The sequence below is a fragment of the Heloderma suspectum genome, chromosome 6, assembly GCF_057233095.1.
Source record: "Heloderma suspectum isolate Gila_16-S chromosome 6, 16-S_ref, whole genome shotgun sequence".
Taxonomy (NCBI): domain Eukaryota; kingdom Metazoa; phylum Chordata; class Lepidosauria; order Squamata; family Helodermatidae; genus Heloderma; species Heloderma suspectum.
In genome coordinates this window covers 12720686-12747484 of record NC_139463.1, presented here as the reverse complement: position 1 = coordinate 12747484, position 26799 = coordinate 12720686, and the positions used below count along the sequence as shown (strand labels likewise).

Sequence of the window (26799 nt, the reverse complement as noted above, 5' to 3'; positions counted from 1 at the left end):
TAGCTTAAACTAAGGGCTTTACGGCCGCAAATGGTGTCCGCTACGCCATTTGCATCTGTGTTTTCCCCCACAATAGGCTAGCCTATCGTGGGAAAAACCGTGGACACCATTTGCGGCCGTAAAGCCCTTAGTTTAAGCTAAATGCATCTATTTACGGCTGCATTTAGGTTAATCTAAGAGCTTTACAGCCGCAAATGGTGTAGTGGATGCATCCGGAGTCAGCCCTTAAATCTAGCAATACCGCACAGCAATGGTGGCTGGCCGTATCGCTGGCGCTTAACCTAGACACCGTGGGGAGGATCCGGCTCTGGAGGATTCCAGAGGGAGTCGGAGGTGAGTGGTGCCATTCCGCTGTGGACTCCAGATATCTTTGAATCCGGCCTCACTGAGGTCCACAGCAAATTTCTCCGCCATCCCTACAGCCAGTGCAATTCCTTTAAAACTGGTGTTATATGATTTTTATGAGATGTTCCTGTCAGCAGCCTAGCTGCTGCATTTTGCACTAGCTCTAACTTCTGAGTCTTCTTCAAGGGCAGCCCCACATAAAGTGTATTGCAGTAGTCTAATCGGGAAGTTACCAGTGCATGTACTACTGTGGCTAGGTTATCCCTGTCCGGGAAAGGCAGTAGCTGGCAGATCAGCCGAAGTTGGCCCCAAGTACTCCGGGTTAGAGTCCATCTGGGGTTCCAGTGACAGGGATGGATCTAGGAGTACTCCCAAGCCACGCACCTGCTCCTTCAGGGGAAGTGCAATCCCCTCCAGGACAGGTTGCTTACCTACTTCCCGGACTTGGGAACCACCAATCCATAAAGCTTCCGTCTTGTCAGTATTTAGTGTCAGTATATTGGCCCTCATCCAGCCCATTACAGCCTCCAGGCACTGGTCCATCACCTTCCCCGCCTCAGCTGACTCCAATGACAAGGAGAAGTAGAGCTGAGCATCATCAGTGTACTGGTGACACCCCACCCCCAAGCCCCTAATGACCTCCCCCATTAGGGGAAATGACATTTGGGGGAACAACACACTGCTTGCATGCAGACAGACAGCCATCTTCTGGATCTATTCAGAGCGTGCAACACGCACAATCGATGCAGAAGGGATTTCAGGGCTAGCACATACTTTGCCTTCAAAGCGGAGAAAGAGAGGCTGCTAGCATAATACACACAACTCTCAACCATGGAGGTGGTGAGGCAGATTGACAATTGACGCTCACGACTAGCAGTATCTCATATTGGATACAAGTCCTGCCAACAATTTTAACAATGAACAAACCAGCCAACCCACAAGCGACCCAGCCCCGAAACACTGCTCCTTACATGGGAATGGTGTTAGTGACTTGACAATTAGGTGGATAAGTCGGTCCTGATCATAAAGTTTCCTCCAATATATTAACTCTCTTCCTCTTTCTTATGTCTTCTCTTCTTCCTTCTGCCTCAGCTCCTTCTCTTCAGCATTTTCTCTCCCTCCAACTGTCACCAAACCACCTTCCTCCCCTTACTTTGTTCAGCTTTCCATGGCCCTTCATTTGCCTCACATTCCGCAATGACAGGGGCACTGGCATTCTGCTAGCAAAATGCTGAGACAAAGGGCTTGTGTACTGCAAGAAGCAATAATGCGTCTATGCGTACAAGAAAGATGCATTTCCCACCCCTGAACCTTCCCAGTCAGCAAATGCCGGTCACCCAGTGTGAGGGGTAGAGGGCAAGTTGGGCCCTGCTGCTTGGTGTCCCCAAGCGCAGTGCTTTACTTTCCTCCAAAAGAGCAAATGCCAGCCATTCACTTTGGGGGTGGGTGCATTAGGACAGCCCCCTGGGGTGGGGCTAACCCTGCATCCTACACCTCGGGGCCATGACCATCAAGAATCAACCCTGATCCAGTCTCCGTAAGCCCTCCCTCTTCATCTGCGTAGCCTCAGCTCAGGATCTGTTTCTTGGTCACACAATAGTACGACAGAACTGTGGGAGTTGGCATTTACCTAATAAAAGGGGAACTACATATAAATTGTCGGCCATTCTCACTGGAAAACTTGCTGGCAGCAGCAAGCCATCCCGCTCACCACTAAACGCTAAAGCCATTAATGTCAAGGAAAAGAGAGGCAAATTCACGGACCGCTCACTCTGGGAGAACTTGTTGTACTTCTCATGTCTCTCGTAGCAGTTGAAGTGGAAGATGCACTCGATGAAGTGCTGGGAGAACATCACCGGGTTCCTCTTGAGCAGGAGGTGCACTAAGCAGAATTTGGCGAAGCTGTGCAGGAAACCGAGAAAAGTGGTTCAGAAAGCCTGTCTGCAGGCTCCAGGCAGCAACTTTTTTATAGAAGGGCCGTACGCAGTGCAAATCTATTGGGGGTGGGGTGGGGGAATGTTTGGGATTAGCGACTATGTTAGGGCCGGACACTGGGCCCTTGGCTACCAGTGGCCTACTCAGACCCAATGATCAACAGGCTTAAAACAGGAAAAACGTCTTAATCATCAGATCAGTACAGCAACAGGACAGGCTGCCTAGAGAGACTGCATGATCTTCCAGGGCCCAGATATATGGTATCTATTCATCCACATTAAAAATGTACCTGGTGCAGAGTTCCCTAATTTAAGCTGATCAGGGGAATAGAAAAGGCTGAACTATGAACAATCAGAGCTACTGGTACTAAGCACAGAGGGTGAAAAATTCAGTGTCTTGAGAACTGCAGCTGTTGTTTTCTTTCTTTCTTTAAAAGCAAGCTCCTAGCTCCTAAGGTGGCACAGTTGAGTGCCAGTGTGGCTAGTGGTTACAGTGTTGGACTGGGACTCAAGAGATCCGGGTTCTAATCCCCACTTGGCCATGGAGCTCATGGGGTAACTTTGGGCCAGTCCCTGACTTTCAGCCTAGCCTACCTCACAGGGTTGTTGTGAGAATAAAATGGAGAGGAAGAGGACCATGTATGCCACCCAGGGTTCCTTGCAAAATGGAAAAAGGCAGGATATAAATGTCATAATAAAATAATAAATAGTCTCCAAAGTCCAAGGGAAGTGGCTAATGAGAGCTTGGACACAAGGTGAGGAGGCCAAGAAAGATTTCCAAGGGTGATGTTTCAGTGCCTTCAGAGCTTGAAGCCCCTCCCCTCAGCTTGCTTCATCATGCAAATGTATGCAAGCTTGCTTCATTTGCATAATGTGAATCCAATCTTATCGGTGCAAAATTTTGATTCTTAGCACAGTTCACACATTGATTAACAGGCACTTAACCCTCGTCTTGAAATACTGTGACCAAGTTGATGGCCAACCTTTCTATAGATTGATGACACTGTGAACTCCTAGCATTTTGCAAGTAACCGGCTGAGTGACACAGAAGCACCAAAACTAACACCAAATGAAACAAGGGCCCCTTTCAGATTGTAGCCCCTCTCACATTAGAGTCTTGCTTAAATGCCAAAATGTTTAAGAAGCACAGGGTCTATTTTTATGCCGTTTTCTTACCCGGGACTCCTTTGAAAAGCTTTCAGGGCCCATCCTGCAATTTTGCTTCTAATTATAATTCAACATAATTAAAGAGAAATAACTCAATTGAACAGTAAACACCGACAGTAATTACAGTGTTTGTGATAATTAACTAGCAGTCGCTCGTGCTAGCAAGATCTTATTAAGGAGATCTGGTCTTTCCGGCCCGAGTCTCAGTTTGGAATTCACAATGATTAGGAGCGTTTTTAATAAAATGACCTGCCCCCTATGTGTGGGTATTTATTGAAAGTAGCCCATGAATAGCTGGGCAGCTTTTTGTTGCAATGTTGATGAGCTCCACAGGAAAATAAATTCACTGCTATGATCTCAGCATAAATATAAAACAGGCTGCTATGGAGGGGGAAAAAAACCTGCCAGTTGAAGAATGACTGAGATACAGAGGAGTAAAATTAAAGTCGCACAAATTAATGTGTAATTAAACTTCTGGAACATTTGGGCACAAGATGTAGCAACAGTGATCAACTTAGGTGGCTTTAAGAAAGGCTAAGATAATTGCTGACGGAGAAGTCCAACAACAGCAATTGGCCATGGTCAACTAAATGCAACCTTCATATTCAGAAGCAGTATATATGAGTCCTGGATGCTGAAGACAAATAGGGGAATGGTGACTGCCTTCATCCAGAAGTCCCTAGATGGCTGCTGGAAAGAACAGGACTCTGATGGACCTTTATCTAACCCAATAAGGCAATTCCTACCATTTCACTGGGTATGCAAACACCTCAAGTGCATTTCACACATGCCTATCTCCAGATAATCCTGGGTATTTTTAAGGGCATGTTCACAAGTGATGCTAAGGGTGAGTCCAAAGAAGATATTTGTCTTACGTAGCGATGGAACCTCTATATGGGAGATGGGGTGGTGGCAGTGGAAGAGGCATAGCCCAACATACACCATCACGGTCACAAACTGTGTGTCTTTTGCCATGATTATTCATGCTCAGAACATCAACCTACTAGACGTTCTAGTTAACAGAACCAATAGCAGAACAAAGGCCACTAAAATAATCAAGGGGCTGGAGCATCTCCTCTATGAGGGAAGGTTATAACAGCTGGGCTTGTTGAGTTTGGAAATAAAGGAGGGTAAGGGGAGACATGGTATTGGTGTACAAAATTATGTATGGTGTGGAGAATGTGGAGGGGGAGACATTTTTCTCCCTCTCTCATATTACTAGAATCCGAGGGCATCCCATGAAGCTGATTGGTGTGAGATCCAGGAAAAATAAAAGTACTTCTTCACACTGTGCATAGTTAAACTATGGAAATTGCTACCTCAAGATGTAGCGATGGCCACAAACCTGGATGGCTTTAAAAGGGGGTTAGATAAATACCCAGAGAAGGCTATCAATAGCTAGTAGTCCTGATGGCTATGTGCTACCTGCAGTACCAGAGGCAGTATGCCTATGTACACCAGTTGCTCAAGAACATGGGTGGGAGGGTGCTGTTGCATTTGTGTGCTGCTTGTGGTTTCCTGGTTGACAGCTGGTTGGCCACTGTGCAAACAGAATGCTGGACTAGATGGACCCTTGGTCTGATCCAGCAGAGCTCTTCTTATGTAAAGAAGTGTATGTTGTAATTAAAGTCCTATGAAGTGGTCCTTAACTCACAGCCCATTGATTAATCAATGAAATCCTGAGACCATCCATACAGCCATTAAACCTTCTAACCTTAGTCTGGAAGCCTCAGGGAACAACTCCTGCAATCCCTGTGCTGATGTGGTATCTGGCCACAACAAGGGATGGGATCCTGGACCAATATGTCCAGAAGGAACAAGGACACAGGGCCCTCCATGTACACAGAACATCCCTTTTCAGCATTAGAAAGGAGGAAAGTGGAAGAGAGAAATCCCCCGATGTTACTCTTAACCCCATTTCATCAAACAAATCCTGCAGATGTTATCCCCAAGTAAGCAGGCTATCCAAATGAAGAAAATATACAAGAAACTGTTAAGGATCTGATTGATGGAAGGGATTTCATATATATGAGAGGGGGGGGGAATGCGGATCAGCAGCTGCTCATACAGATGTGCCATGAATTGCAGCTTATGCTGTGATTAATGCCTGGGGCAGGACAGTTAAAAACACATGGCCAGTTTGAGATCTTAACAGTAGTCTAGAAGACTTTGGTGCTGTTCTATCAGCTAGGACAATGACTGTCCTGCCTCCACCGGAGGAATCCTCTTCAGAGGAAGAGCTAGAGTTCCCAGAGACAAACCTCACTGAGGAGCAGCCCATCCCAGGAGACTGGGGGTGGACCAGAAGGGGCCTGGGCCCTTGGGGGAGATGGCCACATGTCTATCCCTGCAAGAGTAGGGGAGCTCTGTCTCTGAGGTGGAGGCTGAGTGACCACCTTGCCCACAAGAGTGGCGACGTCTCAAGGGGCAAGCCAGAACAATCCCTGTAAGAATGAAGGCCTGGTTGCAGAGGGCTCTTCATGAGTAAAAGCCTACGAAATAGGGCCCTCCTCATGAGGACTTCTAGAAGCCTCTGATGTGCTGCAGCTGAGCTTTGGGTGGAGCTCTTAAAGTATCTGCTTATAAGCCTCAGTTCTCTGCAGGGAGGGCTGACAGAAGAACATCTTTATACCAGCTCTAGTCCCTGATCTCCTTGTCTCTGACTACCTGGCCCTCCCTCCACTGGCCCTGCTGTAAGGAGACACTGGGTTGCCTAGTGACTTTGAGCTTGGACTCTTCCCTGCCTGGTGCTGTATATTCTTTGCTTGACCTTCCTGGCCTAGACGCCGGATTGCTCTGTGACTTCATATCTGTACGCATCCTTGCTTGGTGCTGTGATCTTGATGTGAACCCTGTTTGCTTGATCCTGGACTGCCTCAGACTCTATGTAGGGACCTCCTCTAAGCTGGGACCGCCGCCTCCTACCGCAAGACAGTGACAATACTCAGAATATGAGACTACCAAGCATACACAGCACATTGTAGAAAGACACTTTGGGCTTTGTATGGCAATGCAACACTCTTCAGTGAGATACTAAAGATACACACGTATGACCATCTTATTCATGTTTGCTGTTATCCAATAAATTGTTACATACATACATATATGCGCGCTTAGTTATTATTTTAATCTAATCTGGTTGCAGGCATTTTTATCATGTTTAATTGGCTAAATTAAATCTATGAACACCTTTCTGACCAACAAAAAAGTGCCTCATTTTAAGCAGCCCAATTTTTTTTTAAAGGAATACTTTTAATACAGTTATAAAAAAACTACAAGTGATAAATGCCACCTTAGAAGAGGTGTCTTCTCTTCACATCTTCTCAGCGAATGTCAGCTACAATGCATATGTGCAGGACCCAAAAACGAAGGAAGTCTTTTGAGCTTTGCTCCAGAACTATTGCTTTTATTCATATGCAAATTTAATTGATTGCCTAAGAGTCATACAATTAATAGACTACTTCTTTAACCAGGGGACAGCCCCAACATAAAGTGACAAGTACCAATGTATTTTATACATACACACATTGTGTGCGTGCGTGTGCGTGTGTGTGCGCGCGCGCGCCTAGGAAGAACTTGCAAGTAGGATGAGGCAATACCCCCACCTGCTGGAGAAACCTGGGAAAATATTATCCCAAATTCAGACCCTGTGAGGAAAGCAAAGTAGGTTGCCACCTTTGAAACACAATCGTTTTAGGCCTATTTCTCTATAAGCTGGTTCCAACCTCATGTTTTCCTCCATAGGCGTGTCTCTGGGATTTTTCTCAAGGCAATACATATGGGGAAAAGGGTTAAAAGATGTAACTGAACATTCCCATGGACTTTCCAGGGATACTACGCTTCCACCAGCTGCGACATTTTTCACATAAGTCCCTCCAAAAGCATCTCGGCACTTTGGAGATGTGCATGCCCCCACGCCCGGCAGCCATGTTGGTTTATTGGCAATACCTTTATTAGGACCAACTAAAATGCCACTAATTCTCCAGAATTCTTCAAGTTGGATGTTAAACAAAATGTGGGGCTGGCAAAAGAGGAAAAAAAGCTGGGTGTAAAGTAGTTGCTTCCAAGTCTGCAACTGATAAAAATGATGCCCCCTTTTAAGTTATACTGCTGAAGCAAAGAAAGCTTGGGGTAACTGGGAGTGGATTTTTCTGCATAAGGACTGCGAGCTTGTATTGGGCCCAGGAGCATAGCCAAGTCACCTGTAGTGTTAGAGCGGCCTAGAGATCCATAATGCTTGCTGAAGTTCATTAGTGCTCCAATTCCCATACTAGTAAGCCTCTGAGCATGTGCAGATGCATCAAAAGGCTGATAACAGCCTTCTCAGTGCATTCCTCACTAATGAGTAGAAAGCCTTATCAAGCACTCTGCCTGGGAAGCGAAGTTTGTTTACAGTGGCTGTGCTTGAGAACCGCACACTTCTAGCCTATGCTGGGAATGAACGCGAGGGGCGCTTGCTAGTGTTGCGCTGCCTCGTTGCTGACATGTATGGTATAAAACCCATTTGACCCAGTGGCACGGGGTTTAGAGAAGCTGTCTGATGCAACCACTGGGTACGCCTGCGTGCTGTAAGTTACCCAATAAAGTACTCCTTGTAAATAAACCTTTGAGTCTGATTTATCACTATCTTGGCACTTCTAACCTAAGAGTTCAATGCCCACGGCTGGGGCAACACCGAGCTCCATTCAGTTCCAGTACTCAAAACACATTTGTTCATTCCAACTGTATGTTCTCTGCACCAGGCACCGGTTGGTGTATCTTGGGGTTTGAGTAAAGAAGTAAGATCCCACAAGTCTGATGTCTGCCTGCCCATGGTCTTAAAGGACTAAATGCGCTTGAGGTGTTAAAAAACAAAAGGAAAGAGTAAAAAAACCCCTAAAATCTGACTGGTGAGATTTCACCACCCACTTTCACGTCTACCTTCACAAACCTGGAGGACTAGAAGTGTGGCTTTTGAGACGAACCAAGGCAGCAAACATTGTCAGGATGATAAATCTGTCATGCAGTGCCAATTCCTGTGATTGTTGGGAGAGACTGTGGATGCTGGAGCACAAAAGGAACATTTCCCACTTTCAAAGCTGTTCTGAAGAGTAGCTAAGTATCAAAAGACCTAGTTAGGATCTTCTCTTATTCAGATTTCAACAGAATATGGAAGTGGAGCTGAGCTCTAACCATGGCCTGCATCAGGGGGATGGTTCTTTACCTGGCAATGTCCTCATCTGGGTCCACCAGAACACTGACAAATCTGAAGAAGAGGGATCCTTTCCATTTCACAAATTCTTCCTATTCCAAAACAAGAGAACAGACATGCTTCAGTTACAACTCAGATGACAGAACACCCGAAGTCACAGCATATGTACAAACCTGACGACTTCCACTGTAAATCTTGGATTTGCCCTTTTTGGCAACATATGAAGTTGCGTGTTATTTTCAGGGGTTGCACATACAAAATGCTAAATGAACTGGGTAATGGCAATCCAAAACCTGTGCCAAGGACAGCTGAACCCTATGACCCGTATACATTGTCCAGTGTCTTAATTTATTCTGCAATTTTTACCCTGTGTTTGGCTAGCTCTAGGGAGGAGTCAAATAGCGCACTGGAAATCATATCCAGCCAAACCTTTTAGCTTCTGAGACTTCAGCAGGTATTGCCCACGCATTTCTCAAGCATATCTTTAATCTTTTAGAATACATTTCATCTCACCCTTGGTCCCTTTCCCAGTTTTATCTTCACAATGACCTTGTGAGGTTGGTTAAGCTGGGAAACAGGAGTTAGCAACTATCACCCACTGAGCTTCAAGGTGGCAGTGGGGAATTGACCCCACATCTCTCCAAAGTCCTGCACTCAGTTACACTGGCTCTCATTTCACACCATGAAGGCTAGGAACCTGTTCTGTTTTACAGAACAAGATGAAAGAGAATCTCAGGAAACTGAGTTACATAATTTTCTTGCTCTCTAATGGAATTGTAGCATACCGCAACGATACATCGTAGTCGACATCAGAACCAGTGTGCAGCCCATCAAGATTTTGGACAACAGACAAGCGCCCCTGGTGTCTATCTGTTCTACTCACCTGCAAGAGGTTGGTAAGGAGGATGAGTGTCTGCTTCCGGATGAAAGGCTCCTGGTCCTTCAAGCACATGGAGACATCAGGGATGTACCTGTCCGCCATGGTGGTGTAACGGATACAGAGGTCGCACATCACAATGATGACGTTGTTGCGGACGGCCACATCCTTCGACACTTCTAGTTCTCGGGCCAGCGCAGGAATGCACTTCTTCGCCAGGTCCTCATGCTGCAGGCAAAGCTTACCTGTCACAGAGTAAGGAGAAGAGGATCAGGGTTGAGAGACCAGGGTGGTCCCCTCGTCAATGCTGCAAGCACAGCCAAAGCAACACAAAAGCAAACAAAACCAAGACAGAAGGAGTGAACCAGGAATAATAGGTCCTTGGGATTGAGCAGCTCAAGGACCACAGGGAGAAACGGGAGTAAAAAATACCATCTACCATTTTGAAAGAGGAGCTAGATTTTCCAGTCAAGGGTTTACGCTGTCTCTCTGGGGGAAAAAGGGATCTACTGCTTCACTGGGGCTTATACTGCCAGCTTATTCAGAATGCAGAGGGTGGAACCACACAACCAGTTACCACGCTCCTTCTAGGTGCTAGCTCTAGACCACACCAGGAGTGGGCAACTTTTTTTCCTGTCAAAAGCCAGGTTCCCTTACGGGTACTCTGGGCTCTCCTCCTGCTCTACATTGGATACTTGGCAGCCTCTGAGTTTGGAGACTGCCGGGTAGCCACGTAGGATTGCCTAAATTGTGGAACTCCCTTCCAAGGCAGACTTGCCTGAAACTTCAGTGAATACCCTTTCAATGGCAGCTGATGTCTCAGAACATTCGTTGCCCTATCTTTCATGGAGAAGTCAATCAATGGCTACTAGTCCTGCTGGCTATGTGCTGCCTCCAGTATTGGAGGCAGTATGCCTATGTACACCAGTTGCCAGGGAACGTGGATGGGAAGATGCTGTTGCACTCTTGTCCTGCTTGTGGGTTTCCTGTGGGCAGCTGGCTGGCCACTTTGTGAACAGAATGCTGGACTAGATGGACCCTTGGTCTGATCCAGCAGGGCTCTTCTGATGTTCTTGTTCTCGCTGCACTGTATAATTTGCTGCCACTTTTTACTATACTGCTGTTTCTACTGTGGTTTTTTAAAACTGGACTGCTTTGATCTTGGCGTTAAAGCACCTTGGGGAACCTTGATGGATGGGAGAGGCGGGGGATACCTACTTAAAATAAATCCATACATGGTATCAGTGTATATCAGGGAAGGAGGAGAAGAAATGGCAGATGGCAAGGCATTGTGCCTAAAAGGAAAACTCCTACCTAGCGTGATGAACGCATGTGCTCGGACAACAGAAGGCATCACGGAGCCTCTGAACTGGGACAGTGGTTGAGATGGTAGAAGATCCTCATTATCCAAGGGGCTGGACACTAGAAAACAGCACAGGGGACTCAAAGTAGGCAGAGGATCATGTCAGTAGATAATAGCAAGCCAAAGGGGCAGGTAGGCCTTACTCTGCTCCATGATGTCAGGACTAGCCAGAATGGACTGTATCAACAAGAAGACACGTTTTTCCACTTTGGCTGGGCACAGCTGGGCAGCCTCACCCAAGGTGAAGAGATGTCTCACCTGCCAAAAAGAAGACGTACCGTAGTCAAAGGAGAATATTGTTAAGGAGATTTAAAACAGCTTGCAGTACAAGTTGCTAGCTCTGTACCATCCCTTGTTTAGCGTGTAGGTTGGGCTAGTAAAAAATCAACAAAACCTACACACAGAATTTAAGAACACTAGTGCTCTGTTCGGTCTAGGGATGCTGGAGAAATTTGAGACGGACTAAAATGAGCTCGGAGTAAGAATCCGACCTGCAGAATCTGCTGTGGAGTGACCCCCTCAGGCCACACGGAATCCATGGACTTTCGGATGGGGGTTTTGTTTTTTGTTTTACTTTCCTGAATTTTTTCGCATATTTATTCGTAGAAAAATGCGCAAATTTCTCCTGAGGAAAAGTTGAATGGAATGGGGGACAATCTGCTAAATGTTACGAACTAAGGTAAATTATGTAAATTGTTACAAAGCCTCTTACGTAATTTGTGCATTTTTCCGCATGACAAAAAAGCGCAATTCACATCTGTCTGTGAGTGGATGATGGAACAAAAGGTGCCTGACAATCCGCGAAACACAAACAGAGTGGATTTTACATGGTCTGTACACCCCTGGTCTGGTGTTACTTACCAAGATGTCCTCCTGAAGCTGCTCTGCTCCATGCTCTTGGAGGATGATGCTCGAGATGCAGCACTCACATGCGGATACAATATCTCCAAATATCTTGTTCAGTAGCTCCTGTTGAAACATGACAGAGGGAGATAATTTAACATTTGCAAAGGAAACAGAACATCTCCCCCTCACCACCCCCCTTCTTCCCCACCCAACATGGAAGTCCCAAAACTGAAAGAGAAAAGCACTCTCAAAGCACCACTGAGAAAAATCCCTGACCATACTCTCAAGGTTGGCAGTTTTTCTTTGCTGTGAAGCCCCTTCCAGAATGATGCATGTTTATATGGAAACACAGCTATAGGTATCAAATTACTTATTTTGTAATAAAATTTTCTGTTTTCCACAATGGTCAAGGTATCATTAACCCCAAGGCAGCCATTTTCAAAAATGTTTGGCTTCCAGGAAACCTCTCTACATCAACTTGTCTGCCAAGACCTCCCACCCACCCCTGGTATGGTTATCATGGAACCTCTGCATATTTCAGAGAGTCCTGGGATGTGCAATACACTTTGTTACTGAAGTGTGCTGGCTAGGACTCACCATTGTTCCCTGTGAACTGAGAGCATGGTCAAACACTTCTCTGTGGCTACTAGAAAGCTGCCTTTATATCAGGTCAGATGATTTGTCCAACTAGCCCAGCACTGGCCGGGTTTGGGCGATGATCTGTCAGCTTAACATGCTACGAAGTAGCCTTTTGCATGAGCACGCAGCCTTTTCGTCTCATGAGCAATCAAACCAGGAAGCTTCTAATTAACCGTAGTTTCCTCTTTTGTTCAAACCGAAACTGGAACAAGCCAAGATATTAAGTCAACTTCAAACTGTGATTTAACATCCTGGCATGATCCAAAGCTGACAACGACCAGTCTACCCCTTCATTTGTGAACTGTCAATAGCTGGTATTTGTTTCATGAATAGTGATGTCGCTGGATTTCTTAATTATTCAGCTTGTTCGTCAAAACTTGTGCCTTCATAATGCTGAGTGTTGTAGCAAGCTTAAAAAGGCTGGTGTTTGAACTCTTTCCACAAAACCAAACATGTTCGAAGAAACAGCCATGTAGGTTGTATACATCTCCATATACTGATCTATATCTTTGTTCTGATCAGCGACAGCAAGTTAACATTATGTAGAAAGGCCATGTGGAAACTAATCAGGAAGGGGTACATCACGTGGTGATGTATGACAGCCTGATGCAGTAGATTCCAAACATCAGCTCCCAAGATACAGTTTGATCCAGCATGCGCACAAAAACCCGGATACACAGAACGGGATCTCGAATTACAGGAGAACTCTAATCCGAGATCACACAGATGAATTCATCACTTTCCAAGAAAATAACAATTTGGGGTACGTTTTCCCACCACTATTCATGATGAAAGAACCACCAATAAAAAGCTGAGAAATATCTGCATAGAAAACCCCAAATGGGTGAAGTTTTTCTCTCCCCTCAAATTGCGAAACTCTCAAGAAATAAGCCACTGAAGGGGCCCATTTCACTGGGCTTGTGCTCTGTAGAGTACATAGTACAATAGTTAATTTGGCCCTACACTGAAGGTGGAAAATGGGAACACAGATGCAGAGACAAAGGCTGTTTGATGAAGTTGCTGTTTCAAGAAGGGAAACCACTAGGAAAAAAGTGTGACATCCACAGCTTAGAAGGTGGCCTTCTGAACCTCACCAGTGTTTCTTTTGGGGCATCTGTGGAGGCAAAGCAAAGTTTCTGTAGAGTCTCGACAGCTGGGCTGATTGCCTCGAGAGGACACTGGAAGTCCTGCAGCCAACACTTGATATCATCTGAAAACAGAGGCCAAACACCTAGTGTGAATGGATGCTGGAGCTAAAGGATTCTCCAGAGATGAGAGACACAGGTCAGACCCCAAGCAAAGCTGGTCCCCAAACGACACTGACATGGCTTTGCGAGAGGCACTTACCCATCAGCCTGTTTTGGATGCTGCTAGGCAGGTGTTTTGCAATGCTCCCGATCACACACAGGATGTGCACTGTAGTTTCCAAACTGGCTTCGTGCTGCCTGGAGAACCCAGAGGAAGATGTTTAGTTGGAAGTCAGCTAAAGAGAAAAGTCCTTCTCCTCTGAAGGACACACATAGCTGCCGCTCTCACTTGCCTGCCAATACTGTCCCAGGCTTCAATTATTTTTGAGTAGTCCAGCTTGGGTGATGAGCCAGCCACCTTTGCCAGCAGCATCCAAGCAGGTGCAGCACGCCCCGTTTCCGTGTGGGAGACGACACTGTTAACAAACGAGGAGGAGAATCTGCCTTTCTTGGACAATATGTGGAATGCTTTGCTCAAGTAACGGCTGGAAGAGAGGACAAAACAAACAGCCCTTACTGCCGTCGGGCAGGATGCCAACTTCCAATTTGTATTAAACATCAGGGCCTGTTAAGTGTTGTGTAATGTGTGACATGGATCAAAGAGGCATCATTATAAATATGGGGCTTAACTTTACATCACTTCAGCTCTCACTGGGCACAAAAAATCCAGTATAAGGTAAGCTTAAAATCATCCCCGCCCGACACCTCCCCCCTCAAGAGCTTAAGAGGAACATACATGGGACTCTCACATATTAGCCTCAAAACAACCTTGTGAGAGAAACACGGACTGGCCCAAGGTAGCCCACTGAGCTTCACAGGAGGGGAAAGATTTGAACTTGGGTCTCCCTAGTTCAAACGTGCTATTCACTGTACCATAATAGCTGGGTTTGAACGCAACCGCTAGACCATAGTTTCATGTTGCGTGCACAAGGCTAAGACTCATCTGGTGCAGGCACAAGCTGCTCCCCTTTTCAACCAACTGGGGTTTGTTATGTGTGAACTCACATTGTTATGTGTGAATTGTGGCTAGTCTTAACTATGGTTTGGGGAAGCAAGGCCGGATCAGAAACCATGTTTTGAAATTGGTTTGTTTCCGTACACCATCGTCAAGGCTAACCAGTTTGTTCGGGTTTGAACTAACTGTGGTTCATTGAAAACGGAAGCAAAAGCTTCAAATCCCCTTGCAATGGCATCAGAAAACAAGAGGAGAGCTCATGAGCCTGAGGCTTGTTCAAGTAAACACTCAACTATAGCTTACCATTACATCCAAACTCAGCTCTCATTCTACATGACATTTAAATAGCTTGTATAGTGTTGAAGCACTTCATATAATTGGTTTGCCAATCCTTACAATAAACAGGTACATCAGTATCGTTATAATCTCACACACAGGCGGGTCAAGAGACAGCAGCTTGGGCTAGAACAGCCCTCCCACTGTGGTGTCCTCCAGATGCTTTGGACCTAAACTCCCATAACCTCCAACGATTGTTCATGCTAGCTAGGCTGATGGAAGTTTAGTCTAAAGCATCTAGAGGGCATTAAGTTGGGGACGGCTGGGTGGACTATTCATCGATTTAGAATAAGACAGCTTCTTATGACTAAGCTGAGATTGAACTGGAGTCTTCTTAGCTCACACTTTACTACACGAGCCCTGATGCCATGTGAAGGGTTAGCATTGTCCACTTACCTGCAAGATCTGGAAATCCCTCCAGCCCCCCTTAGGAGTCTAATATTTTGTATCTTAGGAAAAGAGTCCCACAGATGGAGAATGTAGTCCACACACAGCCTCATTTGGATGCAACGGAAACCCTTGGTCTCCAGGGCCGCCCCCATGCACTTGCACAGCCGCAAGGAGCATATCAGAAGCTTTCACTTCCGTTTTTTACAGACACAGTTATGTCCAAATCCAGACAAACTGCAGTTAGTCTTATCTATGCTTTATGAACACAAGCCAAGTTCAACCTTCGGTGTATGAAACTGGCATGTTTCAATTAACGACTGAACAACAAGACTAACTGCAGTTTAAGGTTCAGATGCAACACTAAACTGTGGCTAATTGAAAACAGAAGCGAAAGCTGTTCTCCTCCTTGTGGCTGCACCAGAGGAGAGGAGAATGAACAAATCCAGGGCTCACCCAGGCTTGCTCGTGTAACCATAGCTTATTGTTATGCCCAGACAAAGTCATTCCATCAGGCATGCATTTTAGGTTATCGGAAAACTTGAGGGTGGTCGAAGCAGTGGCCTGGAATTCAGGAACGGATGAGGTGGTGGCTTCAAACAAAAAGGGTTTATCAGAAAACTTTACAGAGGCAGATTTGAAAAACTCACATCTTACATAAAACTAAATTTAGCACAGCAAAACTTTCCAACAGCTCTCTATGCAATCCCCAGATGACAAAGATTTTTCTGGATAAAGGCGTGTTGGAGAAGTTGGTTTTATTCCTTCATCTTGGCCATATGCTACCTCCATGCTTTTCAGCCTCCAGCATCCTATTTTACAGTGCCAAAACTTGTTTGTATATATGTGTATTTTATTCTGCCTGTCTCATGATGGGGAGAAAATACTGAGGCGCTTCGGAGATCCAGTAGGCGACATGGAAATGCCAAATATATTATCCAAGGGCCAAAATTAGGACTTATGACAGTACTGCAAAATGTAAGGCAGCATGATCAATGGACCAGAGTTCTATTTCAAAAACTGTTACATGCTATTAACTAATAAACATATGTTGCCTTTAATCAACATTATGTGCTCTTGTCATTCTAGAAGCATCACCTCATCCCTTTTGCTGCTTCCTATATGGTCTGGAAAAAGACAAGCACAGATGCTTTTAGTCATGGACAAGAAACATGTTGCGCAACAGAATGAAGACAAATGCTTCATTCTAAAAGACCGACAGGGGGTTGCTTCTCTTATTTACATGATTCTAATTCGTATTCAACAATCTTTGCCCTTTCAAAAGCAATGGGCTACATTAAAAGATAGTAAATAGCAGGTCAGCAGTTCCCATCTTGACACTATAGTAGGCCCAGATCCCCTTATCATCAGAAGTCCACACATTTTGACTGGCCTTGGTAACCAACTAGGAATTTGTAATTGCCAGGATCCTGTCCCCTTTTTCAGGGCGCAGCATCTTGACCTTTCACTGTGCTTCTGAAACTTGGTGCACGATCAGGGACACTCCCCAGGTCCTGGGAAGCAGATTGTTTCTGCAATCACACTGTAGCAGAACAAGCCCCAAACCCTCCTGTCTCTATTTTGGAGCTGGAGAGTGGGGTGGAAAGCATGCCCACAGTTGCGCTGTGCCTCCAAGCTGCTCCAAGTTGCTCAGAGGCAGAGGACATATTTTGCACGCAGAAGTTCCCAGGCTCAATTTCCAGCTTCTCACGATTTCCTTATTGACACAAATTCCTTCTATTTATTATTTATCCTGCATCTCCTAATCACAGGGAGTGGCAAGAAATCATGCAAAGCACTTAAAATGTACTCACACACACATAGCCTCACATTCTGAACAGTTAGAAACTTTACTTGTTAAAAAACAAAAGCCAAGCTTCGCAGGAAGCTGTATTTCCCTTTTATGCAAACCAACCTGGGAATTTCTATAAAAGTGTGGTATAGACATTTATATTTTAAACAAATAAAACAAATCCCGCACACCCAGTAAGACGTTGTGTTTTTTCCTCTAATACAGAATCACAGTGTTCAAGGAACAGCCCCAGACATAATAGGCTCCCATGATCAAAGGCTGGGAATTTACATACGTGTACATGCCAAAACCTTCAATAGGGTTTGCATGCAAATAGCTGGGTGTAGGATTAGACACAGCCCTGTACATGCTGAGATGCTACATGCCCTACCTCAGTTCTTGACACTCTTTGGTGAACAACGTGAGGAGATCCCAGGCCAGCACTTGGCTTTTGTCCTGATGGCTGAATCTGTTACAGTGCTTAATGGGCTGCAGGAAGAGAGAGTCAAGGCAGTCCAAGGCTTTCTCCTGCACAGAGTTCTCGCAGTCCATGATGACGGGGATGACTCCCATCAGCCAGGCCTTCTGTATTAGGACGCTGTTTGGCTGAGACTGAAATGAGCGAGATGTTGTCAGAACTCAGCTGAAGGCGAGGACAGCCATTTCAGAGGCTAAGATGCCACAAGCAAGCAGCTGCAAACTCCCCTCTCCAAATGATAATGAACGGGCCAAGATGTCTCAAAGCCTTGAAGTTTGATCTAAAACTTCATGGCTCCCTCAATGTCTTTTTTTTTTTTTTTTTAGCATGTCATTTGAAACAGGGATCCTTGTGTGTTGTTCCCTTTACAAACCTGGGGTGTAAAGCAGTGTTCTTGGCTTATGAATCCTGGCTTGTAAAGGGAGACACGTGGGTTCAGACGACATGCAGAACAAAGCATTTCTGGTTTGTTTAACCAGTTATGAGGGTCTGCAGCTCGCTGCGCAGAGCCCCTGCTGCGCATGCTGAAGCCCCCAGGTTCGATCCCTGCCATCAGGTAGGGCTAGGAGAAAATCCTGCCTAAAATTCTAGGGAGCTGCTGCCAGTCAGTGTTGACAGTACTGGGCCAGATGCATCCATAGTCTGACTCAGCATAAGGCAGCTTCCTATGTTTCTAGCTCAGTGGGTTGTACTAAAAGCAGGAGGAAAGGAGAAGCCAACAGGCTGAGTGTAAGCCAGGATTGTCTGGAATCTTGGCCTACCATTGCATGCGAACATGGCCCTTGCCTATCATTTTGCTTTATTATATACCCTTGGATCTTGAAAGGTGAGATACAAATCTTGATGGGTAATAATAACTGGGAGGCAGAAGCCCTCCCTGATCTACTGCAGATCACCCACAGATCTACCAGTAGATTATGATCCACCTTCTGCTCACTTTAAATGTATCTGGTAAGAGTGGCAGTTCTGATCCCTGGCATGACTTGAGGGGGCGGGGGGGGGGGGGCAAGATGGAACTTCACAGCCACCCAGCTGGCCTAGGATGGCTTGCCTCCTCCTTTCAGAAGCAGTGACGTAGCAATAGCTCTGATGTTTGAATGAATGAGCTGCAGCAGACCTTACAATAGCAAGCTGTGTCCAAGCTGATTTATGGTCAGATGCCATGTTATCAGGTGTCTGAGATGAAACAGAGAAGCCACAAGAATCCTTCATTTAAATTTCTTCCAAGTTACGAAACCAAAAATGAGTATCACAGCTATAGTGGGGAGCCAGAACACACACACAGGCTTGGCTCCAACATCACACGAGCAGAGGTCCTCGTGCAACGGGATTTCCAGCTACACAGTGGGACTTGTCTCTTTTCCTCCTCCCCCCGGTTACCCTGCACTCCCCAAATCTTCCCTGGGAAGTCCCTCAATGCTCTGGAGCAGATAGTGGTTTCCCTTCCGCTGGCAGAACACCATTGGGTCCAAGCCCAATATACAATACACATAAAGTTTAATTTATTAGGTAGTTTTGGAGAAAGAGGGAAGTCTGCTCTGCAAGAAGCATGTCAAAGCCTTCCATTCTTTAAGAGAAGAGCCACATGGGAGGGCCTGGCAACAGAATTCAGCTGAAAATCTCAGCTTCTTTTTAAAAGCAGGTTTCTAGCCTTTATGGCTGTGCAAAGAGATGCTGGGAGTGTGTGGGCTGAAATTTCAAAACCCAGTGAGATGGCAGAATAAGATTTCCCATGGTTGGGAATGGAGCCTCAGTTTCCTGGAAGACTCCTTGCCCCTCCCCATGAATAGCAAAATCCTCCCCATGAATAGCAATAAAGTTGTCAAAAGAATAAAGACTGCAAAAAGAATTAGGGAAAGTTACGCAAGTTTACCCAGTCTGCATATTTCATCTTTTATCAGCGCAGAACGAGGATTGCTCAGGTGAAGAATTCAACAAATTTCATGTGCACGTGGCGGGGGTTAGTTTCTTACCCAGCCTTGCCTAGGAGCAAAGACAGTGAGTTCTCCCTCACCATTAAGAGGTCTGTAAGAGACTGCAGAGCTTGCTTCCTCACAGAGATGGCAGGATCACGACATCGATCCTGAAGTGTAGCCAAGTCTTCCAGGCTGCACGGAATCACATGATGCTTCAAGATGCTCATCAATACCTAGACAGCAGACAAGCCATGTGTCAAAAACACAGAAAAACACTGTCATGCAAGAGAGGTACGTACACATCTGGTGAAAAGCCGATCCACAACACCTGCATTCAATTAAAAAACAGTGAGCTTTGACTAAAGCTAACCTTGGAAAAGCACAAGATATGGTCAACAAAAAAACCACAAAAGGATTTGTGTGTTGTTCAGTCGTTAAGTCGTGTCCGACTCTTCGTGACCCCATGGACCATAGCACACCAGGCCTTCCTGTCCTCCGCTCTCGTATTGTGCAACCTCTTGGAATAGCGAACTCATTCTCCCAACATAGGACAGAACCAGTGGAAGGCAAAAGAAGGGTATTTACAGTGATGTGCCAAACACACTAGGAAGATTTGGAAGATGGGAAGGGAGAGGGGCGCAAGGCCAGAATATGTTATATTTGCCCCAGAGATGCCTCCCATGCAGAGATCCCAGCTTTGGCTGTACTACTTAAGACACTATTATGGGGGGCCATCAGAGGAAAGACCATGATAGTGATGGCCCTCGTAGCAAGCATTATAGCTGGGAGAGGCATAACGTGTCATGGGGAGGATGTTTGTGGCAGGTTTCCCATAGGGATTATAAATCTGATCAGCAGCCCCAAGACTCATTTTGTATTAAGGAGGAAATGACTTGCCTTTTATTGAACGTACTTTACCCCCATCTCCCCAACACATGCTGCTCAGAATATCTGGATCATTGTAACAACTTGCTTTTGAGGTGTAGCATTTGCATGCAAACTCCCATCGTGGCGAACACAAAGGGGTGGTGATGGAAGGGAGCAAGTTGAGCTCTGAATTCCACACCCAACATGCCAGTGGCCTTCCTTTTCCCCAGATGACGGCCACCCTCTGTGGAGGGGGGGCTGGAACAAGTTGATTATTCTGACGTTATAAGTTACAGAAAGCGACAATATTCAGCACCACTGCCATTTGCGTAGGTTCTGCATTTAAATGTGCGCTAATTCATTACCATGCCACACAAATCCATTATGCCACTATAAATATTCTAAACATGAGGGTTTAAATGTTAAAAAGTGATTTATTCAGGCTTACATATTTCATTACATAGTAATAAATCTCTCAGCAGGATTTGCCCCAGTTAAGGTCACATTTCATAGTCATTTATCATTCGATGTTGCTTCCAGGGACAGGAACTCTCTCTCAGTCATTATCAATACCAATCTGGGATAATTTGGTTTATTTAGAAGTATAGCCTACCCAAACCCAATGGCCCTGCTCTGCATTGCATATGTTTTCAAATTAAAGGGAGGATGAAGATGGGGCTCAGCAAGGAGGAACCATAGCTCAGTGTTAGAGCATCTGCTTTTCATGGAGAAAGATACAGGTTCAATCCCAAGGGGCAGGTGATGCAAACAGCCAGGCTTCAACAATTACACTTGCTGTGCTTGCCAGGGTGACCATGACACCACCCTCTGGGGAGCACAATGAGTGACGAGCCTTTCTCCCAACGTTGAAGCCGTGGAGGTGGGTGGGGATTTTCCTGGCAAATGAGCCTCCCGCCGTCCCCAGCTCCTAGGTGGGCAGGAAGGATCTGACCACTATTATCCAAGCATCAGCCCAACCCAGAGGTTCTCTGAGACTTTCTCCACAGGAATGAGAGGCAGGGAGGGAAACTGGGAAGGCTTCGGCCACTGCTTGGCATTGGGGCTCAGGGCCCCAGCAACAAGCATCGTCAGAAACCCGCTGTCTTTCCTGGGGAAACTGGAGAGGGGTGGTTTTCAGCTGCTGCGCACCAGCTGAACACCCCACTCTTCCTGTCTCTCAAGGAACAGAAAGGGGCTTTGAGCGGCCGCTCAATGCTAGGGCTCAGAGCCCCAGCGCTGAGTGGCAGCAACGGAAGCCAGAACGCTTCCCACCTGCCTTTCCCGCAGTGCAATTGCAATTTTTGCCTTGTCTGGCAAGGCCAGCCAAACATCATAGACCCTTGGGAATGTCTGTGTGTGATCGTAGATCAGTAGGGTTGGAAGGGGCCTATAAGACCATCGAGCCCAACCCCCTGCTCTGATGCTGAATCTGATGAAGAGCAGCTGCCAATCTTGAGTAGACAATACTGGGCTAGATGGAGAAATCATCTCATTTCAAGGCGAGGCTGGACAGCCATCTGTCAGGGATGCTCTGACTTGGATTCCTGCATTGAGCAGGGGGTTGGACTCAATGGCTTTGTAGGCCCCTTCCAACCCTACTGTTCTATGATTCTGTGATATGAACTGGCACAAAGGAGCTCCCTATGCCTGAAAAGCACACACTCAGAGAGGTGGAACAATCCATGGCATCTCCAGTTCAAGAAGATCAGAGCACATGCCTAGGAAAGAACTCTGTTTAAGACTCTGGAGAGTTGCTGACAGTCACGGTTGACAGTGCTGTGGTAAGTGGGCCAACGGTATGATGCAGCATAAAGCAGTTCTTTCTAACATCCAGAAATCTTGTTCTTCGTTATTGGGATCTGCAACAAGATATTCTAGTCTGCAGTTTGGTGTTTCAGCCATGTCCTCTCCAGGGATACCCCCAGGTTTTCCTTCTTTCAGCAGACACTCAGCTTCCTGTGGCCACTAAGCATACTCAGACCTCACTGGGCTAAGAACGGGGGGGGCGGGGGGGGGCGGGCTTGTTGTTTTGCCCTAAATTTTTTTTTTTTTGCACTTTTGCAAAACTTGGGTTTCTTGTTTCTCGGTGGCTCCATTTTAGCTACAGTCCTGTCAGCACATGCTGCCTGAAATTGCTAACAGATTGCAAATTGCTTTTGGAGGGAGCAATTATATGAAGCACATAGCATCGGTGGAATTCTCACACATCCCTTTTCGATTTGTGGCACAAATGGTTACTTTTAAAAGAACATCTGACAGTATTGGGAGCACAGAAGGCGGCTAGGAACATACCTGAAGGGCAGATTTCCGAACATTTGTCTTCTGATCCCCAGATCTCAGCCTCAACATGGTCATGATCTCCTTTCCTGTTGGCGTAAGCGGAAAAGGAGGAAGGAAGGAGTTCTGGAATGGTCTTATGCTCAGCAAAACATCACAAGAATTCAGCATTTAACAAAAGCATTTCAAGCATCCAAACTGTTCTGCATTCATTGGCTGTATGTCACTTTAAGCCAGGAATCCCGCCTTTTTAAAGCCACTATAGTCTGTCATCATGGCTACATGAAATGAAGACCAGTTGCTGTACTGCAACAGCAGGAAAAGGCTAATGCCTTCAAGCCCTGCTTGTGGGCTTCCTAGAGGCTTTGGGTTGGCCACTCTATGAAACAGGATGCTGGATTAGATAGGGCTTTGTTATGATCCAGCAGGGCTCCTCCTATGAACCAGGACGGGATACTATTTTTGGTTCAGGGGCTAGATTGCCCCCCAGCCCAATCTGGTGGACTGGATGATGTCAAGGAGGTGAGCCCCGCTTCCCTTAAGCCCCTCCCCTGATGTCATCTGCCCTCATCCTGCCCATTTTCCTTCTTCTGTGCAGAGAGACAGGGAGCTCTCTGCACAGAGAAAGTGACCCTGCTGGCACTTGGAGGAGTGTTTCTTCCAAGCGCCAGCCACATCAGGCACCTCATTCCTGTGCCGCTCGCCATCTCAACTGAGGCGGCGTGCAAAGGGACGAATCTTAGCCAGTGCTTGCAGGAGCTCACACCAGACAAGTACATAAAGTAACCTGTATTGTTTCCTAGCTGAAGTCCTTAGCAGGGTCAAAACCTTTGAATACTTGCGTCACAATTCTGTTGCCTAGTTCACTCCAACCTTCCGTGTTCCATGGCAATAACTTAGTCCAAGCCTCTCTTGCTTTGCTCCTTCAAATCGATATTTGCCTCAGGCTGCACCTTCCCTGCTCGCTTCCTAGTTCAGGAAGCTGGGCAGCCTTTCTGTCTTCACCGCTGGCTTTGCCTCTTCTCCCTCACTCCTCTCTACTCTCTTTCTCCAGCCACATCTCTTTCGAGCTCCTCCTTCAACTGTCCTTTTCCAGTCCTTTTTCTTTTCTTCAAACATACACCAAAATGTCCCCCACCCCCCTTGCAACTCCCTCAGCTCACACCTTGGTATCTTATTGGCTGGGGACAGAGTTCTAACTGCAATAGATTACACAGTGCTGTAAAGTAGGTCAGTAACATCAATGCCATATTACAGGTGTAGGTGTGTGTCGGGGGGGGGGGGTTTGCAGAGGGGTCAAGACAACTTAATAAGGCCACGGCCACTTAATAAATCTGCAGCTGAGCTGAGATTTGAACCTTTCCAGCTCAGTCTTTATTTATAAACCTGTCAAGTCACCTTTTCAATTTAAAGTGCCCATGGCAGTGTACATTTTTTTTTAAAGAAACGGATAAAAAAGCCACTATGCTACTTCAGTTGTGTACATGTATGTGGCTACATAAGCACCTCCCAAAAGATAACTAAAGTTACAACTGCCTGTATTCCACATACCTGCAGAGCCAAAATTCAAGCAGATAGAATCCAATCTCAATTTCCCCCTTGTTCAACTGCCAGTTTAGTAGTGCAATCCTATACATATCGACGCCAAAGTCAACTCCACTGAGTTTAATAGGACTTACTTCCAGGAATGGGTCTAGGATTGTAGCCCAAGTCTCCTCATCTTCCAACCATCCTGGGAACGGAAGTTCTAATCAAGGGGCTAGACACATTTAAGAACTGCCAGATTCTAGACAGAACTTCAATGACCAAGGTTCTTCGTGGGAAGTAATCATAGGGCCACTCCCCATGTTAAAACATTCCTACAGAGGTGTTTATACACACACACACAGAATTGCTATGTGGGCTAGATACACAATTCCTAGATGGCAGTATCTTATGTGTAAGAATGTCCTAGTATGTGAAGTCTCTCTTTTACACACACACACTCACTCACACTCAATATTCCAAACAGGCAATTATTTTCTTAATTTTAACAGGAAGAAGTGAATATATATAACAAGAAGATCAGGAATGCAAGAACTTGCAAGGAAAAATGAAAATTCAATTATGGGTCCAGCATACCATCAAACTGAGTGGTGTCTCGTTTGGCTGTTACTTCAATGGTTTTAAACGTTGGGAAAGTCTTCTGACGGCTAAAGGGACCTTTAAAAAAAAAAAATCAGAGTCACATATCACAGAGTGCACAGAAGTGTGCCAAGATCCCTTCAGCCATAGCCACCACAGAAAGGGTTGTCCAGGGATCACATATTCAGGAGAGATTCCCAAAGAAGCAAGGGGCAATGCTGCAGCCAGCTGTGTTGTGACATCAGAAAGAAGACTGATGTTAGCCATCACATAGAGGCTGGGGGAAAATGTGATGTCATCCTGATGCTATGATGACACAATGGCATGGCATTTTAAGGAAAGCAAGCAGAAGCTGGGAGACAGCTAAGGGCGGGGGGGAGATAAAGATGCAGGGGGATCATCTATTGGCCAGTCTACAGACTTTCGCTCAAATCACTCTATGACATTAAACCAAATAGATCTGGTGAATGATTAGGGACAAAAGAAGGCCTTTTAGAACACTCCATGCACACCCCCTTTTCCCTTTTGTGGGTGTATACTGAATGGGGCGTCGGCTGAAGAAGTGACCAGCTGGTGGAACTCCCTCTGCAATGTCTAGGATCACAGCCTTGGCAAAGGCGTGTTCCCGTAACAAAGAGGCATTTGTGTATGTATTTGCATCCTGCCTTTCCACCAAATGTTGCTGAAGCAGCTAATAATAATTAAAAAAACAAAATAAAGCAATCACCAACTGCAACGTAAGAACGGAGCAGATAAAAAAATGAATAAAACTGATACACAGTGACCATAAACAAGTCAGCTCACCAGGTCTGTCTGAGTATTATTTTATTATATTACTGATCTTATTACTAACAATAATATTTATAATAACAATGATAAAAAATATTTGCTCATATGTGGAAAATGAACAGAGGGAGAAGGACAGGTGTCTCAATTCCCGCCAAACATGCTTCAGGCATCGGTGGGGCAAGAAAAATGCCCCCCCCCCCCCGATCTGAAAACTGGGGCAGGCTCATATGGAAGAATGCCATCTTTCAGGGCACCCAAGACATTTTGTTGTCATCCTCTTTTCTCCAGCGATAATTTCTAACGGGTTTAAGCAGATGCCAAGCTCCACTGGAACAGTAAAGGACAGGCATGGCAACCTTAAAAGTGGCACAGTTATCAGATTGCTTTACTTACCCTCGGTATCTGTTAGGAATGTCCCAGCAGGCATGTCTGAATCCATTACTATAGAAACAGCAACTGTGGGGGGTAGTCAAGCAAAGAAGATTAAATGCAATTTGACAGTCTATGAAGGCCTCGCGCAACGGCAGCCCACCTGAAGCTGGATTGGGGTCAGCAACTGGCAACCTCTGAGCTAGACCCTGTCCAGCCGGGGCCCTTAGTAAGGCCATCAACCGAACACATTTCAAATACCAGCAGGTCACTTCTCTCTGGGGCTGCTGTTGCACTGAAGCATGCTATGGAGACCTTCAAGGAGCTCAGAACGGCTTAAATTGGGTTATCCCACATTTCTCACCCCCCCCCCCCATAACCACCAGGTGAGGGAGTGTAGGCCGAGAGATAGTGACAGGCCCCAGGTCACTGATGTGTTTCACGACTAAGCAGGGATTTGATTCAGGACCCTGAGAGCCTAAGCCTGACAATCCAGCCAGAACATCATGAAGGTTCTGGCCATTAGCAACACTACCTTCTTCCCCCGCACCTACGTACCACCCTGCAACAGTTCCTGGATGGTCTCTGTGCTTGATGTGGCTTTGGTTTCCAGACACTGAGCAAAGCTTGAAAGCGCTTTGCTGCGGACAGTCGGCGATTTGTCTGAGCACCGGCCGAAGACCATGACCTGCACCAAGAATCTGTGTTTCAGGAAGACCTGCTGCTCCTCAGACAAGGCATCAATGTCCTGATCCCGCTCGGGAAGGTCCAGCAGGGCCAAGGCTACATCAAGGGCAAACACCCTGTAGGCGATCTGTTGGAGAAGCACACAAGATGTCATGCAGCTGAGAGGCTTGGTGCCAGAAGGACACACCATTTACCAAAGGTGATTAAGGATCC

At 46.1% G+C, this 26799-nt stretch overlaps 1 protein-coding gene across 4 annotated transcripts in view; it reads right to left on the bottom strand.

The window, feature by feature from the left end:
• Positions 1-26799, bottom strand: part of NCAPD3 (non-SMC condensin II complex subunit D3) — a 55465-nt gene that overhangs the window by 13634 nt on the left and 15032 nt on the right. For all 4 annotated transcript variants that reach the window (XM_084803633.1, XM_084803634.1, XM_084803629.1 and 1 more), the window contains 15 exons: positions 26458-26713; positions 25924-25986; positions 24739-24819; positions 22633-22706; positions 19572-19706; positions 17471-17691; positions 13899-14094; positions 13710-13803; positions 13457-13572; positions 11739-11846; positions 11021-11135; positions 10829-10936; positions 9521-9759; positions 8650-8729; positions 2110-2247 (listed from right to left, as the gene is read on the bottom strand). In XM_084803633.1, the coding sequence (XP_084659759.1) occupies positions 2110-2247; positions 8650-8729; positions 9521-9759; positions 10829-10936; positions 11021-11135; positions 11739-11846; positions 13457-13572; positions 13710-13803; positions 13899-14094; positions 17471-17691; positions 19572-19706; positions 22633-22706; positions 24739-24819; positions 25924-25986; positions 26458-26713 (2024 nt within the window). The remainder of the gene's footprint in view (positions 1-2109; positions 2248-8649; positions 8730-9520; positions 9760-10828; positions 10937-11020; positions 11136-11738; positions 11847-13456; positions 13573-13709; positions 13804-13898; positions 14095-17470; positions 17692-19571; positions 19707-22632; positions 22707-24738; positions 24820-25923; positions 25987-26457; positions 26714-26799) is intronic.